This window comes from Colias eurytheme, chromosome 6 (assembly GCF_061535395.1).
Source record: "Colias eurytheme isolate Ceu_HAF_F1 chromosome 6, ilColEury1 Martin Lab GWU primary, whole genome shotgun sequence".
In the NCBI taxonomy this organism is placed as follows: Eukaryota; Metazoa; Arthropoda; class Insecta; order Lepidoptera; family Pieridae; genus Colias; species Colias eurytheme.
This window is the reverse complement of record NC_142985.1, coordinates 9,616,301-9,638,007: the sequence shown is the minus strand read 5'-3', so window position 1 is coordinate 9,638,007 and position 21,707 is coordinate 9,616,301. Positions and strand designations below refer to the sequence as shown.

General features: G+C 32.7%; 3 protein-coding genes across 3 annotated transcripts; 1 reads left to right on the top strand and 2 right to left on the bottom strand.

The window, feature by feature from the left end:
- Nucleotides 1-861: 861 nt before the first annotated feature.
- Nucleotides 862-4,782, bottom strand: LOC149907928 (uncharacterized). The gene is made up of 3 exons (XM_090103043.1): nt 4,445-4,782; nt 3,725-3,964; nt 862-1,869 (listed from the first exon to the last, which is right to left on the bottom strand). Exons 1-3 carry the CDS (start codon nt 4,658-4,660, stop codon nt 1,117-1,119), a joined length of 1,209 nt encoding a protein of 402 aa, XP_089959169.1. The 5' UTR covers nt 4,661-4,782; the 3' UTR covers nt 862-1,116.
- Nucleotides 4,783-5,548: 766 nt separating this feature from the next.
- LOC149907927 (uncharacterized) lies at nt 5,549-8,064 on the bottom strand. Its single transcript, XM_090103044.1, has 6 exons — nt 7,950-8,064; nt 7,673-7,858; nt 7,453-7,576; nt 6,784-6,938; nt 6,430-6,534; nt 5,549-5,964 (listed from the first exon to the last, which is right to left on the bottom strand). Exons 1-6 carry the CDS (start codon nt 7,998-8,000, stop codon nt 5,812-5,814), a joined length of 774 nt encoding a protein of 257 aa, XP_089959170.1. The 5' UTR covers nt 8,001-8,064; the 3' UTR covers nt 5,549-5,811.
- Nucleotides 8,065-8,671: 607 nt separating this feature from the next.
- Nucleotides 8,672-19,727, top strand: Mtr4 (exosome RNA helicase Mtr4). The gene is made up of 18 exons (XM_090103042.1): nt 8,672-8,880; nt 8,956-9,093; nt 9,203-9,445; nt 9,680-9,854; nt 10,922-11,033; nt 11,502-11,704; nt 12,022-12,262; nt 12,503-12,693; nt 13,101-13,202; nt 13,565-13,738; nt 13,945-14,047; nt 14,234-14,406; nt 14,688-14,879; nt 15,193-15,434; nt 15,821-16,057; nt 16,470-16,632; nt 17,027-17,189; nt 19,536-19,727. Exons 1-18 carry the CDS (start codon nt 8,789-8,791, stop codon nt 19,691-19,693), a joined length of 3,102 nt encoding a protein of 1,033 aa, XP_089959168.1. The 5' UTR covers nt 8,672-8,788; the 3' UTR covers nt 19,694-19,727.
- The last annotated feature ends 1,980 nt before the right edge of the window (nt 19,728-21,707 follow it).

The following is a 21,707-nucleotide window of genomic DNA, read 5'->3' as shown; positions in this document are numbered from 1 at the left end:
AGAAATAATTTAATTTATAAGATATTATTGTACAAAATATGGTTTATGGACTTCCAACTAAATATCAGTAAGCAATAAGTTTTAATGACACATAAATATCCTTTAGTAGGCTTATTTATTATACAAATTTTAAATGCATTTTAAACGTTTTTAGATATCCCAATTTTTATTTATATGATACTTGTACAAAATATTGTGTTTTATACGAAATATATTTTTTCTATTCAAATGTTTAATATTCTGGCATTTTAATTTTCGCCTATACAGATCAGATATGTACTAAATGTTAGGTTGTTAATGCTTTTAGTATTAAACTAGTAAGTAATGAAACCATTTGATACAATGTGTACATTCCTTTTTTGTAGTTTGTAGCAAAATAAATTATGGATTTACTCATATATTTATATACAATTAATACAATACAAAGTCAATGTTTTTTTTTAATTAATGAACGATTATTTCTCATGAATGCATACATTTTAACCATTTGTAATTTAATATTGAATGCCATACTACTGTGTTATATTCCTGCGATCGCCAGGTTGTGTTATTTGTGTACAAAATTTTAATCGTAGTTACCCAAATTCTCTGTTTATTTAAAGAATTTATATTAAATTCTATTTTACGAGTCTGATTTAGTATTTTTAATTATTTTAACAGATTATATCAATTTTGTTAAGTGAAATGTGATAACGGTATTTATGACGATTTAATAAAATGTATTCCAAAATTCGTTGTTTTATTATCAATTTAAAATTAAAATTTTAAATTAAAGACATGTTTATTTTCCATATAAAATTATTTAATAATAATGTCTTTAACCTAATATTTGTATGTATTGACTTAAATATTCAAGTATTATAATATATTTAATGTACTTAAATGTAACAATTTCAATTAATATACAGCTTCCCTTTTTTTTTTGAAAAAATTCCATGTCTTATAAATTAATATCAGTACAGAAAAATATCCACATTAGATAATACGATAATTGCGATTCTTATAAATATTCGTTAATACTCATCACATATAGTGCCAATTTCAATGTATAGTGCAGGTATAAATTAGTTTGAAGAGTATTTAAGTTATCAATAGTTTATCTTTATAGTATTGAATTTACAAGTTAACACGGCATTCGTTATAAGGCGGGGGTGGAGTCTCCGCTCGTTCGTCTACATTAGCATTCCCTTCTCTAATCCCAGACAACCTCGGAGCTGACGGGCCTGTTTCAACTTGTCTCCTATATATCGGAGGGGTTTCCATATCACTATGTACTATTGCGTTCCACAACAAACGATTCCTCATATCCCCCTCCCTTCGCCTCCTCCAGCGATCTCGCCTTGTCTGCGGTCGGCTAAACAGCTGACGACACGAACATATCTGTCTCAACCATACATACGTCGCTATTATACCAATCGCCATCCCAATTTCTACTCCGATCACAAATGCTTGGAGAGCAGAAAAGTTCTTATCGAACTTTTGAAAAGGCGTCAATGGCGGCTCTTTTGGAGGCACTTGCGTTTCATTCGCTTTCGTTATGTTCCAGACTGCGTCGACATCTACAGGCTTCCTCTCAATGGGCACTACTGAAATCATTTTTTCGAACATTTTCGGAGTTCTCTGTTTACAAATTTTCTCGTACGCTATCTCGTGTGATACGATCCATTCTTCTGTAGCTTTAAAATCAGCATTGCATTGCCAGTAGTCGTTTCTCAGTTCTATTTTTTTTAATTTTCGTAAGGGTCTTAAAACGTCCAGATTTATAGTGACCATGTAGTTTTCACTTAAATCTAACTTCTTTAGATTGGGTAGGCGTGTAAACATCCGATCCGGTAACGATTTTATGCGACAGCTGTTAAGATTCAGCACCTGAAAATTTATTTTACATAATTTTACCTTATTTAAAAATATTAAATGCATTTATTAATGCTTTTTATATTTTTCTTGGTAGATATAATTAAGTAATTACTTAGTATCGTTACTTCTATAACGATACTCATTAGTGAAATTTCGGAATGGTGTAATAGATGATGATTCAGATATTTATATTAACAGAAATATTAGTTCCAGCCCGTGGCTTCTTTTGCAAAACTCAAGTACCTACAGGTAAATTAGCTTGGAGAAATTTTTGCGTTTGTAGTAGTGTATGGTCAGCAAATAAAATAAAACAACATTTTATTTTTAGTTTTTATTTTATACAGGGTTACTTGTAAAACACCAGCAACCTCGCAGGACAAGATAGCTAACATCATAAATAACAACATTTGTTCTACGACTTTTGGCATAACGCAATAAATTATTTTTAAATGATTTTTTAAACTTTTATTGTACTCTCCTTACATTTGTAAGTCTATGTTCTATTAATTATCGGATGGACGACGCGACGCCCCCTTCCCCCTCTCGTTCGCTTTTTGTTTACGTAATTTTTGGGAGGCGTAGAGTTTATAATATTCAGACGGAAAATTAAATGAATATTTATTTTTGTATGAAAATAAAATCTAACAAATTATCAAAAGTCGAAATGTTGTTACTTATGATGTTAGCTATCTTGTCCTGCGAGGTTGCCGGTGTTTTACAAGTAACCCTGTATATATAAGGGATTTTAAATTAAACTATATGTGTTTCTCCTCTGAAAAAGATGAGACTTTATTTTAATATTTGCACATTTAACATACATATAACTTTTACATTAACAATGTTACTAAAATGAAAAATTTACTAACCTGAAAAAGAAACGACATTTAAAGTTTAATTCTTTAGTTTGAGAAGTCAAAGGCTTGCCTCGACCATGTTTTAACACTGGAGCCATATTGAATTAACAATATAAAGTTACAACACTTACACACAAATTAAACACTAGTTATGGCCCTGCCTTCATACAAAACTGCTGAATACGCCGTTCGCACGGGAATAGAATGTGGATGCGATTTCCCTTATAGCATCCAAGCTTACGTCTTTATAATTATTAAACTGTATAAATTCATTCTTTAACTCCGGTCTGCATCGTGCAGACATGGGTGTAAAAGTCTCATTTTAGCTATTAAATGTAGTTTTTAAGTACATCTGAGTTTTCATTTGGGGCCTCCGGCTGCGGGACATGTAATTCACTTCAACAAATATTATAACAATAATAACAAATAATAACAACAATCAACAAATACAAAATTTATCAATTAAACTACGTACATAATAATTATAATTTTTGAATGAAATGTGCTTTATGTTCTAACGCTACCAAACGACTGCACGTGGCACCTGCGGACAGCGTAAACTGGTTTATTCTGGTTTTGTGCGTGTTTCCACTTTCCACTATCAAGTGACGATTTATTTATTTGTTTTGTTTCGTAATTATTATGGTCAAATATTAATTATGAAACAAATTATTATGGACACGATATTTTATTGTTTCACGGTAGTCGCCTTGTCGTTTGCTCAAGGACGTAAAATTGAATGATATATTTTTTTTTATAAAGTCAAAACCATTTTCTTTCAAATAAAAACTTGTTTTTATTGAAAACAAAAGTGTTGCTAGGAATAAGTATAAAGTTAAATAGTAATGTTAGGATATCGAAACATTTTTGTATAGGCCAGAACGATATAGTGGAAACGCGCTCTAAGATCTGAGTAATATACACACCACTACATATGCAAAAATTTCTCCAAGCTAATTTACCTGTAGGTATATTTTGTTCATACATAGTGTAAAAATCCATGATTTATTTACCTGTAATTTACTGTGTGCAATAAAAGGTTCATTTTTGAGAGACTCGAACATATTCGCAGATAGGTCGAGGATGTTTAAATCGGGCGTATACCAGAACACATCAGATGGGAAGTATCTCAGCCTATTATTGCTCAGGTTTAGTTCAGTAAGTTGATTCAACCCTGCGAATGCATGCAAGCCAATCCAAAATATCTGATTGTATGATAAGTCCAGCACTTTGATCGACTTGTAGCCGAGCTCCTGAAATGTAGAAGACAATTATTGAATTGAACTCTAACCACCACTAAAGTGTAAAGTGTAGTCCACCTTTGATTTGATATTTAGGTACCCAACAAGAGCAACGGTAAGGACAGATATTATCGAAAGAGATTTTTTTTTTTGGGAAATTAGGTAACTAGGTGTATATTTTTGTATACATATAATACCTATGCAATACATCATAAAAAAATGGGCCAATAGCTTTTTAATAACATGAAGTTTTCACTATCGCTTACGGTATGACTAAGAAAGATAAGGCTTTTACAAATAATGCACTACACCCATGCAGTTCCCGATTGCCTCTTATCTTCGTTTACATTTCATTAGTATATTACATAGATACGTACGTACTACGTACAATTATTCTACTGTCTATTGTTAAGACTATGTTTATTTATATAGTTATGCAAAGATGTCGCAAGGCAGTTTTATTATTCACACAATTTAGTTTGGAACTCATACCTTAAAGCAGAAGTTATCCAACTCGCTAATAACATTTCGACTCAGGCTATACACTTGCACTTCCTTTGGCACACCAAGAGCCACGGATATAATGTTTTGATCAACACAAATCGCTCTATTTAACCCATTATCTGAATCACAATCACACTGCTTCGGACACAAAACACAGTACGACTCACTCAATAGGGACACTAGTATGAATAATAAAGTCCACATTTTTACACCACACCTTTAAAAGGTGCATTATAAATTGTTTGAAAGCACTAGTGGTGTTCTCGTGTGAAAATGGAGCAGTGCTATAATGAACTGATAGCTGCTATCGCCGCGATAAGATAGCCCGCTATCACTGTCTCCTTGTATTGACGACTCATTTATAAATAAAACCGGCCAAGTGCGAGTCGGGCTCGCGCACAAAGGGTTCCGTAGCAGCAAATATAATAAATTACAGTTAAATCAACCTATCTCAAAAACTATAAGAGATACTTTGATCAAACCAAAAATCGTTGAAAGAGTTAATTAGCATGCATCACCTCTATTTTTTTTAGAATTTTATACCCCGTAGTTATAAAAATAGAGGGGGGGGGACATACTTTTTACGACTTTGAGAGCTGATATCTCAAAAACCGTTCACTTTAAGAAAAATGTTTTTTAGAAAACTTTATATCATTTTAAAAGACCTTTCCATTGATACCCCACACGGGTATGTACATCGAAAAAAAAAATTTCATCCCTCAGTTACATGTATGGGGGGCCCCACCCCCAATTCTTTTTTTTACTATTTAGTGTCATATTTTTGTAGCGGTTCATACAACACATATTCCCATCAAATTTCATCACTGTAGTACTTATAGTTTCCGAGTAAATCGGCTGTGACAGACGGACAGACGGACAGACGGACAGACGGACATGACGAAACTATAAGGGTTCCGTTTTTGCCATTTTGGCTACGGAACCCTAACAAAGGGATTTATAAACAAAAATTAGCGATTCCAGTAAATATTTTATTCACAATTACACGAAATAAATGTAGTTAAAAAATGTATATATTTGTGATGTTTACCTTGTATAATTCTATTAATTATACAGTTAAGTATACAGTATATTCGTACTTTTAAATAATAGTACGGCCCGTAAATACGGGTATGTGTGAATTTTGACATAGAAGGGCAACTTTGTTATTTTTTTACAATTATTATTATTGTAAATAAAGTAAAATATAATAGTAAAACTTATCCTAATAATACTTTTGAGAATGCTTTCAGTCTATAATAAGTAAAAAAACCTAATAAATATTTAAAATAAAGACCAATTCATATTTTTTCAATTACATGCATACTTGTAATACTCATTACTCAGGACACAATGGACTAACTGAAAAGATTAGAGTTCTGTCTATTTTGAGCATTTGCTGAGTAACATCCCTTTATAGTGTAGTTTATTCCCATTATAGCATTCCTCACTTCATAAGCAGATCCACAGATACTCTCAAATGTTGTAGCAAGTCTGTCCACGGCCAGAGCCTGTAAGTACATATAAATAAAAGTTTATTTAATATCTTATGTGGCACAATGCTTGCACTGTAATAGAAAAAAAAATTGACAAAGAATAAAGTTTCCTGTCACATTTGACTAGCTGCTCCGCGCGGTTTCACCCTCGTGGCTCCACCCCTGTTGGTCGTAGCGTGATGATATATAGCCTATAACCTTCCTCGATAAATGGGCTATCTAACACCGAAAGAATTTTTCAAATCAGACCAGTAGTTCCCGAGATTAGCGCGTTCAAACAAACAAACAAACAAACAAACTCTTCAGCTTTACAATATTAGTATAGATTAATGGTAGGTATATTGCAGGTTATTTTTTTTGGAATTAATTAAAATTAATTTTACCATGAAGCCCTTGTCATCAGCATTAATCTATCAAATGCTTTGATTTAAATGATATTTAAATAATGAGTGCAGTAATGATAGTGACATGTCATCTTACTTGCTTGTGTGATGCTTCAGCTATTTGTTCCATTGCTTTTGAATGAGCAAGAGAAGCTTGCGCCATTTGTGATACAGCCATCGCCTGTTTGCTCATTGCTTCTATCTGTAAGAAAATTAGTACTTTATTTTTTTTATAAATTCTGGCTTTCGATTCAGCCTTTCGCTAAATTAGTCTTTATTGTATTTTAATAACACAATTTTTATGTTTTGTTTGGCTTTGCAAATAGGCAAATATTATTATGTATTTTTTATCACAATAACTATGCATGAGCTTGTGCGTAATTAAATATTTAATACAAAGAATTTTGCAGAAATCAGAATAGTTTTATAGAATATTTTAAATTGAGCAAACCATTGTATCCATAATATTAAAATTCCTTTCATCACATTCAGTTGGAAGCAGCTTGTTGACATCCCCATTAGGTAGATCACCATTCTTTAGATAATCACCATCCATTGAGCTTTCATCTCCATTACAAGGTTCTTGTTTCATTTCTTTATTTTTCTCTACAAGAAAATATTACATGAAAATATAAAACTATGTGACTATATGTTATAGCTAATTGGCTTGGCAATTCGATGTGTGTTCACCATGTGAATATGTGTCCTATAAAATATGCTTAATTAGCCATTCAATGAAACAGCTAGTCAAATGATTTACAATATAGATAATATTATATAAGTCTACAATATTATATTGAACTAGTCTAAATATAAATATAAAATATAAATAATTATAATGGCAATTGCTCTTATTGATATAATCAAAATTAAGATTAGGTATATGTAGGTATTTGTTGGTATATTAAACTGTTAAATTTTACAAGAGTATTTGCCGCTTATGTATAAATTACACAGCTAATAATATTTGATATACTTTGAGCTTGAATTCAATAATTAATGAATTAAACATTGATAAATTCACACACTCTAAATTGTAGAAATATTCTTCAATTTTATAACCAAATCAATATTTTGTTTTTCTTCAAATATCGAATGTTAGGTCATTTTATAAACTTACTAGCTTTTACACCTGTGCACAATTTGAGAATTTTCTGTTCTAGCGCTGTTAGCCTCTCTTGCACCTTTCCTTGATTTATTTGTCGATTTTTTAATGTTACGCTCCTTCGTTTATCAGACCAAAACTATAAAAATACAATCACTATTATTATATACACCAAAAATGTATCAATTAAGATTTTAAGCCAAATTATAAATGTTTTTGTAAAGTAAAGAATTACTTTTATCCAACCACGAATCGTTTTACGGGTACCGTCCATAGAATTTGCTATATTAGAAAGATTTGCCCATAATTGTTGAAATTTTTCATTGCTTATTCTACATTGAAGCTTTCTTTGAGCTAACTCTGGATATTGTTCAATGAAGTTTACAACAGCTTTTAGCTGCGCTAATGTTGGCCTTGATACCTGAAATTTAGACGTTCTATATAAGAATGATGTGTATTTTTCAAAATACTTTACAATATAGGTAAATAAATGCTAAAAAATATTTACGAACACGTCCGGTACTATTTTCTGAATTATCTATAAAATTCTCAGACATGGTCATAGCAGATAAGTTTAGCCCTTATTTTATACGCAATAATAAATATAGTTTTTATCTTGTTTCGTCAAACGTCGTCAAATAACATAATTTTTAAAAATCAATAGAGGTTTCCGTGCAATTTACAGGAATTGTTTATTTTTGTAACAATAAAAACCATCTGTCATATTTGACATAATAATTCTGTCAAGGATTCATAGACTATATTTACTACAGAGAGTAGAGACACAGCCGTTAAATTGAGAATTTGAGAGAACAGCTTGCTGCTTGAGATGCTCACTGCTCAGTAGACTCAAGGTATTCTAGCGTTAGTGTTAGTTTATTAAGTATTCTGTGCTCGAGGCATATTAGGTACATTATTACGCACCTCACTAAAATGTTTGTATTTCACAAAATTCATAGATCAGGTACCTTCCTACGTGCCTTTAGTAATGATTTGATAAATAATAAACATTTAAAGACATGTTTGAAGAATAAATTATACGCTATTACCAGTTATTTTATTTTAAATTATTACTTACTTTCTAGATATTTCTAGAAGCTAAATCTAGATGTTGTCAAAAGACACCAGATTTAATATTTTTTGTTACTGGCAGCACTCACCGTCAAGTTTCAACTTTCATGTCAAATGTCAATTCACATTTCACATCTGTCACGTGTCAAACTATACTACAACGCGTTTTTGGTGGTAGAATATTAAAATCGTATGCATATCGTATGGGTTTATGGTGAATTCAAGCATACCACGCTGTTTTCGTCTATTAGTATAAGAATATGACCGAATATTCATAAATATGGCAGATTTAAATAATTTATTTGACTGTTTCGAAGATCCATCTTCAAGTGAAGTCGCTATTCAGTTACCCAATCTTGAAAATGATAAACCGTAAGTATTTTCTAACCTTTGTTTTGATTTCTTGTTCTCTACAAATATATAACTTAATTATACTTCGAACTACAGGAATATTAAAGAAGAACAAACGCCAGCCAAGAAAAGACCGCACGAAGAAGTTGAATATGCAGATACAGAAATAAAGCCAGAAGATAATAAAAAAATCAAAACAGATGAAGAAGAAATTGAATCAATTGGGGACTTAAAGTAAGTTTAACCGTTTATAAATTTCTACGTACTATTGGTAGCAATATAATAGTACTCGAAATGTTGGTAGGTATATATTTTAAATTTTAATATATTATTTCCATTCTAGGTTAGATCTAGCTAACTCACGTATTGTTATACACACATTGGAAACCCATGAAGGATGTACCCATGAGGTGGCAATTCCTCCAAATCATGAGTATACACCGTTAGTACCTATATCATCAGAACCGGCTAAGCAATATAGTTTTATATTGGATCCCTTTCAAAAGGAAGCAATCATGTGTATAGATAATTTGCAATCAGTGCTTGTATCAGCTCACACATCAGCAGGAAAGACTGTTGTTGCAGAGTAAGTATTATTATTTACTGATATTGATTATAATGAGTTTTAGTGGCTAAAATAACATATTATTATTGATTTATTATTAAAGTCTAAGGATTGAGAGTCTAATTTTATTTTCTCAATTGCAAACTTTAGATATAATATGCAAAAAATGTAGAATTTAAATTAGGTTTCTGTTAAATTTATAAATTTTATATTTATAGTCAAAATTACATCATTCCTCTTATTCTTTCCTTATAGGTATGCTATTGCTTTGTCACTTAAGAAAAAACAAAGAGTAATATATACCACACCAATCAAAGCACTTTCAAATCAGAAATACAGAGAGTTTTCTGAAGAGTTCCATGATGTTGGTTTGATAACTGGTGATGTGACGATCAATCCATCAGCTTCATGTCTTATTATGACAACTGAGGTAAATTCACATTAATATTATTATAAGAAAATAATAAAAGTCAGGTGGCTCGAAGGTCAGGGTCAGTGAAAAATGTTCAATCACATTCCGTTTATGGCCAGTTCTCACTATAGTTATTACTCTATAGTTTTACTTGAAGTCGAGTAAAAATCTAAGTGTGGACCGCAGAACTGACAGCTCGAAGGCTCGCGCCCAGCCAGCTTGATGGAATTAAATGAAAGTAATTTCCTTCGAGTAGCTAAATGGCGCGCCCCTCTCGATAGATCAATGTTGAATGTGTGGACGAATATACGGACGGACCATAACCACACCCCGGACACTCCATACAAAATGATCGTTTTGACAGTCACACTGTAGAGACTGCAAATGTGTGTGTTAACGCTTTATGGTTGGCACATTTGTGACTAGCGTAAAAAAAAATTCGCGTTTTTCTGATGAAATACATCCGTAAACAGCACAATATCTAACCATTTTCTACGAAAAACGATAATCACAAATCCAAAATAATAAAATTACTTTAAGTCAATTTGATTAATGTTGTCAATCTTCGTTGCGTATCGTCCTTGCAGAAAAATATGGCCCATTTTATGTCTGATCGCGCGGGGGTGAGGTAAGTTTAATTTTGGCGGGAGGCGGAGAGTGTCCGTTCTGTAGCGTTTAGCTACTATTATGTATTCTGTGCCATAACATTAAATTTTTTCTATTCTTTGAAAATTTCTAAAGCATTTGAGTGCTAGAAAACTATAAAATATAAAATATAATATCATTAATTTATCTTATGTCTAATATTGAAATAGTATTGGTAAAAATTCATGATTGCATGGTTTAAATAATATATTATGTATAAGAAATAACACGTGAGGCCAGGTTAAACATTAGTTTGAAATGTAATAAGAATGTACTGCGATTCTACACAGCTACAGCTATTCGACAGCTAAGCATGTTCAGACATGAAATAATGACAACTATTCATCCACAAAAATATTAAATCAAAAGTTATGTCTAACAATATTATGTAGCATCTTTTTTCCTTACCTTTAACTTGTTTATAACGTTTTTGTTCATAGATTCTAAGGAATATGTTATATAGAGGATCAGAAATCATGAGAGAGGTGGGATGGGTTGTGTTTGACGAAATCCACTACATGAGAGATAAAGAAAGAGGAGTGGTGTGGGAAGGTAATACATATTTAATTGGTTTTTATTCTCTTGTATTTCATTTTTTTGATATAACGACACTAAAAAATTATTTTATTCTTCTTTATTTAACTTTATGTCACTTGTTGTGACCTGTGTATCACTTATAGTGCCACAAACTTCTCTGACCCGGTGACAGTGTCGCTGATGTCGATTTTAGTTCGTAGTTTTAGTAGTTCCAGTTATTGTCACCTGGTTAGTTAAGTGGCACTGTAGGGTATTAAATTTTGCCAATTTGTAATTTATAGCTGTAAATTATATTTTATGTCATTGCAATACCTTACAGATTAAATTTTTAAAAATGAAATAATGATGTGTCAAGGAAATATTGTAGAATTTTTTACCAAAATTTCTTAAATCAACTGTTGCCAATATGATTTTCTCCATCACTATCTTCATTTCTACCATAACCTACACAATTATAAGAAAAACAATCCGATTTTCGTTCAGAAACACTAATCCTTCTCCCCGACAACGTGCACTATGTGTTTCTCTCCGCTACTATCCCGAACGCGCGGCAGTTCGCCGAGTGGGTGTGCCGTTTGCACTCGCAACCATGCCACGTGGTGTACACGGAGTATAGGCCCACGCCCCTGCAGCATTATATCTTCCCAGCGGGGGGTGATGGGATACATCTTGTTGTTGATGAGAAGGTAAGTGTGGTTAAAGTGTTAGATATTATTATTTTTCGAGGAAGGTTTCATACAAAATGTTTTTTTTTTTAATTTTTTGTGAAAAAAGTGGTTATGGCCAAGTGGCAGATATTTATATAAAATCAGAACCTGTTCTTCATGTTTTATTTTATTAAGCCAGCTGCCAGATACAGACAAATTTATGTAGAAAATATTGTTGTAAAGACTAATGTAACTCATTACTAATCAATTCAGACATTAATAAAACCTTAACTTTTTTTTACTTTACTCCACTCTCATTATTTGGCTGTAATTTTAACATCATTACTAATTTTCAGGGTCAGTTCAAAGAGGATAATTTTAACACAGCAATGGCTGTACTAAGCAATGCAGGTGACGCAGGTAAAGGTGACCAACGCGGGCGTCGAGGCGGGCCCAAAGGAAACAATAATACGAACATTTTCAACATCGTTAAGATGATTATGGAAAGAAATTTCGCACCTGTTATCATATTCAGTTTTAGTAAGAAGGATTGTGAGCTGTATGCTATGCAAATGGCGAAATTGGACTTTAATACCAGTGAGTATGGTTTATTTTGCGAAAGAATGCTGTAAAATATGTTGTTTTATGTAATTTTTTGAAAACATTTTTTTTTGTTTAAATTTTTTACTTAAGAACAACAAACATATAATAGGTTCTAATCGGTATAAAGGTTCATTTACACTTTTATACTTATTGTAACTCAAGGTTTATTTATTTAATTTATTATGTATTAAAATTTAAAACTAATGCTTAACATAATTATAATATTAATTGCAGTTGAAGAAAAGAAATTAGTTGATGAAGTGTTCAACAACGCTATGGACGTATTAACAGAGGAGGACCGTAAATTGCCGCAAGTCGAAAATGTAATTCCGTTATTGAGACGCGGTATCGGTATACATCATGGTGGTCTACTGCCCATACTTAAGGAAACCATTGAGATTCTCTTCGGTTTGGGGCTTATAAAGGTTCGTTGAATAACATGTGTGTAAATGTTTTCTTATTAATTTGATATTATTAAAGTGAAACTTTTATTACATCGTCTCAAACTTTTTGGTCTGTGTAGCGCATGTCGCGTGACGGACGGCTGCCGAGTAGGTATAAAGCAGTGTTCGGAAAGTTTCACTTTTACCGTGGTTTCATAAAACCACACAACATTTTTTATATTTGATATTACATAGATAATAAAATTACACCTTAATAGATTGTTAACTAAGTAAAACTTTTGGCTAACATAATTCACATTAGCATAGCATCTAAAGACAGTTTTCAGTTTATTTTATTTTTAATATTATACTTTAATAAAATTTAAAAAGTAGCTTTAATCCATATATCAATGAGTAACAATTATAATAATAAAGAATATGTTTTACAGGCTCTTTTTGCTACAGAGACCTTTGCTATGGGTCTCAACATGCCGGCAAGAACTGTTGTGTTTACGAGTTGCCAAAAATTCGACGGTAGAGATTTCCGATTCGTAAGTATATTATGTGATTTTTATTATTTTTAATGCCTTAGATTAAACAAAATACGCTTTTGAGCGACAAATTAGGATTTTAAAATTCAATATCTTTATTTTTATTAGTATTTTCTTTTTTAAGACGCAAACATAGCGAATCTGAGTGATATCCTAAAAAAAAGTGCGTGTGTACCGAGCACACGTGTCAGAAGTGAAACTCCTTTGGCAAGATTCAAAGATACCAATATCGTCGCCTAACTCCATGACGTGACAGTATTGCCATGACGCGACCCTGAAATTTTACTCTCAACGCGCCTAAAGATGTTTCACTTCAAAAAATGTATATTAAAAACCAAGAGTACAATTTTTTTAACTTTTAGATCACATCAGGCGAATACATCCAAATGTCGGGTCGTGCGGGTCGGCGAGGTCTCGACGACAAGGGTATCGTGATACTTATGATTGACCAGAAAGTAGCCCCCGCTACTGTGAAAGGCATGGTGCAGGGCAAAGCCGATCCTATTAATTCAGCTTTCCATCTCACGTATAATATGGTGAGATTTTTACCAATTTTTCTAGTAATTCCTCTCTTTATAAGAGAAAAGTTGAATAAATCAGACTACATCTCTTTCCTCCTAATTTTTAAGAAAACATTCAATGATAGATTATGAACAAGCATAAAGTAACAGTCACAATAAATATTTGTTTATAATAAAATAAAAATAGTTTTTAAACCTAAAACTTATAATTATTTTTTTAGGTATTGAATTTATTACGTGTAGAAGAAATTAATCCAGAATACATGTTGGAGAGAAGTTTCTATCAATTCCAAAATCAAGCTGCCATTCCAGATCTCATAGATAGTAAGTGCAATGACAATTTTGCAATATGAATAATAATTAAATAGCTTTATTAGAAGTAAATGTAAAAGAATGAAACACATGTTTAAAAAAATTGAAATATTTTATTTTTGACACTTTGAACAAACTAACTTATCAAAACTTAAAACTCTTTTCAACATATTATGAATATCAAAATATAACTTTCAGAGGTAAAAGCGAAACAAAAAGAATACGACGCGCTAAGCATAGACGAAGAGACCTCAATCGCATCGTATTGTAATATTCGTTCGCAACTAGACCTATTGGGAGCACAGTTTAGATCTTTTATTACGCGACCGGAGTATCTTAAACCTTTCCTGCAGCCTGGACGACTTGTTAAGGTAAAACTTGTTATTATACTTATAATCAATATAAAAGCCGAAAAGTAAAGAATTCTCATAAAAACCTGAATAATGGATACTGCTTGAGAAGACAAGACCCGAAAAGCTTTTACAATCATATTATATTATTTATATCTCTATATAATATAAAGGTGCTTAAGATATGTTTGGCTTATCTTCTTCCTATAGAACAATATTGTTTCATTTGTCAGCTAGCATTTTTTATATTTACCTGAACAAAACCAATTTTTCATGAATGTAATGCATTATAATTTTTCTAGATAAAAACAGAAAAGTATGAATACGACTGGGGTATAATAGTGAATTTCCGGCATAAAACGGGCAAAGGCAAGAAAGGACAAGATGAGAATCCTCTAACTGCAGACACAGTAATACTTGTGGATATATTGCTGCATGTTAAGAAAGGGAAGGGCGATGAACCGGAGAGCAATGTTCCGTGCCCGCCGGGTGAGGTAATGTGAACTTTATTTGTATAGCATTAAGGCGCAATTTGTGAACTTTTTTTTACTAAGCCAAAAAAAGCCTTTAAGGGTAATAAAATATAACAGTTTGTTATATCTGTTTTATTTGACGTATTATTTTTTCTCAATGCATTCTGTATTAGTTTAAAACATAAATTATTATTCCACGGTATTTTTATCTGATGTAAGATATAATTTGAGTCTTGATTAACATAAAGATTGAAAAAAGTCCATTAAAATTAATGGTAGAAAAAAGAACACACTTATATTTAGCAGACTTTCAACTTAAAAATATTTATTGCAGTCTGGAGATGTGGAAGTAGTTCCAGTTTTGCACACGCTAATATATCAAATAAGTTCGCTTCGTGTGTACTATCCTAAAGACTTGCGACCATCCGACAGCCGTAAATCGGTTTTAAAAACAATAAATGAAGTGAAAAAACGCTTCCCTGAAGGCCCGCCGCTGTTGAACCCTATAAAAGATATGAAAATTGAGGATTCCGTATTTAAAGAATGTGTGGATAAAATAAAAATTTTTGAAGACAGGTATGTAAAATGCTTTAGTTCTAATGCGTGGCTTTAAATCAGATTTTTTAAAAGTTTATTTCAAACTAAGTAACTTAAAATTTATGATATTCTGTTTTTAATATTTTGACAATCAATAATTTAAATTAAAGAGTTACGTGTGCCGAGCACACGTGTAGAAGTGAAACTTCTTTGGCAAGCATCAAAGATACCTAAATCGTCGCCTTACTCTATGACGTGATGGTATTGCCATGACGCGACCTTGAAATTTTACTCAACGCGCCTAAAGAAGTTTCACTTCAAAAAAATTTCCTTCAATATGTTGAACCAATGACAAACTAAAAAATGTTTTGAGAAAAAGATAATATGCTCTGTGTTTAATTGACAATCATCTTAATTTTATTAAGATTATACGCCCACCCACTACACAAAGACAAGAACCGTGCAGCGCTAACAAGCGCATACGAAAAGAAGCAAGAAATGTACGAAGATCTGAAACAAGTGAAACAGGAGTTACATAAAGCAAAGAGTATTTTACAAATGGACGAATTGAAGAAACGGAAACGTGTGCTTCGTCGAATGGGATATTGTACTATGGCTGATGTTATTGAGATGAAGGGACGGATCGCTTGCGAGTTGAGCAGGTACTTTGGAAATTTTATTTGTCTAGGTATATTATTTGTATAAGTGAGGAATGTAGGAGAATAAGAATGTATCTTTTAATAATATTGATGCATGTAGTTCCTATATTAACGTTGGAAATTATATTAGTAAAAATTATGTACTTGTTTGCTATTTAAAAAAAATACTGGTGTATTATTATACACTTCGAGTTACGACTTACAGCTGATCTAGAAATGGTATAGATGTAAAACTGTATGATAATATTTGAGAATACTGTTTAGCTTTTTTAACATTATGTTTCTGACAAAATAAAACAACTTTAAATTATTAAATAAATATTTATTAGTAGATTAAAAGTGAGAATCAAGAAAGCAAGGTTTATAAAATGTACTTTAATATTATAATAATAATCTCTATTTTTATTTTACGCAGTGCTGACGAATTACTACTGACCGAGTTGATATTCAACGGTGTGTTTAACAACCTCACACCGGAACAGAGCGCTTCGCTCGTGAGCTGTTTCGTGTGCGATGAAAATTCTACACAACCGTCCTCTACTGGGGAGGAGTTGCGTGGTGTACTAAGACAGTTACAGGTTAGTGTAAAATGGACCTTATTATGTAGTACTTATGGTTCAATTTAGCTTAATGGAGCGCGCCGCTAGTGAGCTGTTTTGTGTGTGATGAGAACTATACACAAGCGTCGTATACTGGGAAGGAGTTGCGTGGAGAACTTAAATAGCTACATGTCAGTGATAATGTAAAACGGACTTTATTGTGTAGTGGTTATGGTTCAATTTAGCTCAACAGAGCGCGTCGCTAGTGAGCTGTTTTGTGTGACGAGAACTCGTAGTAGTTGTTAAGGTAAGCATATTTAATAAGTTATTTAAAATTATTATGTTGTCCAATACTGAAGCTTTCTACTCGTGAAATAATTGTTGAAATGAGTATATAACAATATTTTTTAAGAAGAAACACAAATTGTTCCAGGAATACGCGCGTCGCATAGCAAAGGTATCAATAGACGCTAAGATGGCGCTCGATGAAGACGAGTACGTGGGCAAGTTCAAGTGCACGCTCATGGACGTGGTGCTCGCGTGGGCCAAGGGCGCGTCCTTCCTGCAGATATGCAAGATGACTGACGTTTTTGAGGGTATGTTTCGTTAAATAAGTGTAATGAATACATTTAATTATCGCAGATAAAACCAAAACTAAAAGTTATTACACAAAATGCTCTGACAAATATCTTGCAAATGTTTTAATATAATTGTTTATGAAAAAAAAATCATAATAAGTATTAAGCCGCGTATAAATTAAGCGCGGCAAACCATCGAACATTGGCGCGCGCGGCGGCCGCGCACTATGTAGACGGGATCGCCGCGCGCGGCGACGCGAACATTGCCGCGCTCGAACGTGCCGCGGGGCGATCCGCTCGCTGTCGGTTTTTGAGACCGCATCAAAGGAGCTTCAGCCGTTCGCTCGCGCGCCGTGTGGACGGTTTGTAGTTTTGGTGATTCGGCTCGCGCGGCGTATACGTAAAAATGGACAAAGAAAAATGCCGTTTACTAATACAATTGTATGGCGCTAATGAATTTTTGTGGAACAGCAAATCCTCCCAATACCACAATAAATCGCTGCGGTATGATGCGTGGGTAGAAATCAGTAAGAAAATGGATATACCTATTCCTGACTTGAAAAAGAAAATGACTACACTTTTGGCGTCCTACAGAGGAGATGTTCGTGATGGATCGCCTGCCGCGCGCGGCAACTACGTTCAACTTAAAATATATCTACATATTGGCTCGCGCAGCAAATGAACGTCAACTCTGGTCGAACATTGGCTCGCGCGGCTGCCGCGCTTAATTTATACGCACCTTTACCATGTCAAGTAGAAAACGTAAAAGTGTGAAAATTAGAGCTAACTTGGTGATTTTTTTTTATCGAGAAAATTTTAATATTTTATGTTTTTGATTAAACAGAATCGTTGAACATATCATCTAGTTTGATATATATTTTATTTTTTAGATTTGGTCTTGAATATTACACATATCATCTAATAGAAGATTGGTTATTTTGCTTTATGCCCCCTCTTAATCAATGTCTGTTGTCTCAAAAATAATTAACCGATACATTGTAGTCCAGTCTGTGGGGAAATGTAAAGGCCTCTGCTCTACAAAAGGTGGCGTAGAAAATGTTTTGAAACAATATTGTTTAGGTATGAAAGGTTAATCAAAATCCAAGTTTTCGACCTTGACGGACCCAGGCGCTAGCCGCCATCTTGAATTAAAGGTGCTAAAATTAGGAATATTTTAAATAACTTCTCAATTGTTTACTAAATCACAAAAGTGTCTATGAGGGGTTCAAAGAAGACAAAATTACCTACATTTTTTTGATACATGATTATTCTGTAAGTCTTAAAGGTAAAAAGTTACAAGCGACGGAAATAATAATATTTACAGAAATCATATAATTTTAATTTTGTTTAAAAATTGTGCAGCAATCTTTTTTTATTCTTTTTGATGGCCCGGGCTGGTTAATGGTGGCTTCTTCATTATCGTCGCTGAAATTTTCTGTTTCATTGTCTGTATTTTTAGTTTCCAACCATGAAATTTCGTCGATTAAATTTACTTTTTATTGATAACTTTACGAATCGTTCATATCGGATATCTTCTAAGGATTCCTTATCCATGTCCCCTCCGTAAAAAGTTACTAGAAAGCGTGCTCCAGCGTCTTCGATTTCTTCTGGTCATGATGACGAAATTTCATGGTTGGAAACTAAAAATACAGACAATGAAACAGAAAATTTCAGCGACGATAATGAAGAAGCCACCATTAACCAGCCCGGGCCATCAAAGAGAATTAAAAAATGATAGCTGTACAATTTTTAAACAAAATTAAAATTATATGATTTCTGTAAATATTATTATTTCCGTCGCTTGTAACTTTTTACCTTTAAGACTTACAGAATAATCATGTATGAAAAAAATGTAGGTAATTTTGTCTTCTTTGAACCCCTCATAGACACTTTTGTGATTTAGTAAACAATTGAGAAGTTATTTAAAATATACCTAATTTTAGCACCTTTAATTCAAGATGGCGGCTAGCGCCTGGGTCTTCAAGGTCGAAAACTTGGATTTTGATTAACCTTTCATACCTAAACAATATCGTTTCAAAACATTTTCTACGCCACCTTTTGTAGAGCATAAATACCTACAGACTGGATTATTGTTTTTTATGTGTTAGAAAGGATTTTATTTAATTTATCCAATTGAAAGTACGTATTTAAATATTAACGCTTGTTTTCAAATTGTTTATATAGCTCATTAATGTTATTTCTATTCTAATTAAAAAAAAATGATTTTCACTGGCTAGACTAACTGTAATACTTTATAAAAAAGTCTAGTCGGATCTAATTACAACCTTCAAAAGTTGCAGCTTAATTCAACTTTTATTTTATAACGTTATTCCTAAAGCATTAAGCAACTATATAATTTTCCAGGATCAATAATCCGTTGTATGCGGCGTCTGGAAGAAGTGTTACGGCAGTTGTGTCAAGCGGCCAAGAACATTGGTAACACAGACTTGGAGAATAAGTTCAGTGAAGCGATCAAAATGTTGAAGAGGGACATTGTGTTCGCCGCCAGTTTATATATGTAGTTAATGTATGGTAATATACGTTATTTTATACATAGTTTGCTTTTTATTTGTAGTAATAAGGGTTTGTAGGGTAGTGATGGTTTGATTGGTGCAATAGTTTTAGGTAGATTATGATAGTCTGTGCGTTTCCATCGGGAAATATTTTACCTCCGACTTCGACCGAGTAGTTAAGTAATTTTATCATATTTTCAACTTTTATTATCATAATCCAAGTGGAGATAAATCTAACAAATTAAAAATCTTTATAATTTAAGTTATAATGTTGTAAAAAATTGTTCTTATCTATACATATAATAAATCTGTAGAAGGGTCATTTCTGTACATTGAAAATATTGAAAAAATAAATAGCAGGGGGTGTTACTGGATCGATACCAAACCCAAATATGTGATTAAAAAATTTTTTGTCTGTCTGTCTGTCTGTCTGTCTGTATGTGAAGACATCACGTGAAAACTACCGGTTCGATTTCGATGAAACTTGGTATAATTATACCTTATTATCCTGGGCGTAAAATAGGATACTTTTTATCCTGGAAAAATACGTAGAAAAAAAATTAATCTTAATTTTTCAGTTTTATCCATAGACGTTGTTCTGTAGAACCGCGAACACGTTGCGTATTATTATAGGCCTAGCCGTATTTGGGTCCAATAGATATTTATAAGATGTCATTGTCAGAGTTACTCAAAATGGAGAAATAAACCATCCACGCGAAGACCGACATCCGCGCGGACGGAGTCGCGGGCGGAAGCTAGTTGGGAAATAAAGTTAAGTACTGAAACAGGATTCATTCATTGAGTCGATAGTTTTGTTTTGTCTGGAAAGGAATAAAACAACAAACACAAATTCCACAATGTTATAAGAGAACTTTATTGTAATTACGGTTTATCTATAGCATGAACTGGCAAGTAACAAAAAGAACAATATTTGACTAGAATTACACTAGAGAACCATGTTCACAGTCGGCCGTGCCCAAATATACAACAACTATATCACTTACCATCAACTAATATGAGAACAAATAAACGTTGACACAGCGACATCAAAACTCGACTCACAAATTTCCAATTTACTTATAAATTTCGAATATTATCTAAATTCTAGAAGCGTTAACGAGGGCATGATTATAGTTATAGTTAAAGGGATAAAACAAACGGATACGTTTAGAAAAGTGTAACACTGTAGTGAATGGCGTAAAATTACCTCCTTACATAAAACTTACGCGATTACAAACCTTAATAAAATATTTTAAGAAGACCTCCTTCAACGTCTCTTCGCAAAACAACTGGCGGCTAAATAAATGAGTTTTACTCTATCATTTTTTTAATTTCTCTACTTACACTATGACGATATATAAAGCTACTATGGCGGGTATTGATTTTGAAATTATTCTATATTGATCGAGGCCTCCTTAAAATCGCGTTATACAAGATCACAATCGAAAATATACAAAAAACCGCTTACGCTATAGTATCATTTGGTGCCTGATTTGATATGTCCACGAAATAAACGCGAAAAGAACACTAACTGTCTAGCTATTATTTGCGTAACTAAACGAGGTATATCCTTTGTGTCTATATTAACTAAAACCCGCGAAGTGCAATTCGAGGTATGCACGCATCGCGAGCGCCACCTATACTAAAAAGTATACACTATTATTATCATTTTAATACTTAGTTAAGAGTAAATACGCCTCACGACTGCTATGGAAGACTCGACGCTTACAAGAAGCACTTTCAATACATTAGTCGTTCAACACTCACCGGTAGAAACGATTACATCATTATATCGACTCCTTACTGTATAGTTTATACAAAATGTACAATATTTCAAAAGCATTCTTCAACAACTCTGTAAATACGTACGGATACAACAGTTTGATTACAAACGACCATGGAACCACTGACAAATATCTTAGAATATTAATGTACTTAATATTATCTTACGACTTAGTGTCGCGTTGCAAAACGATTATAGTATACTGATTTATAACTGTAATATATGTTCTGTGATGGAAAG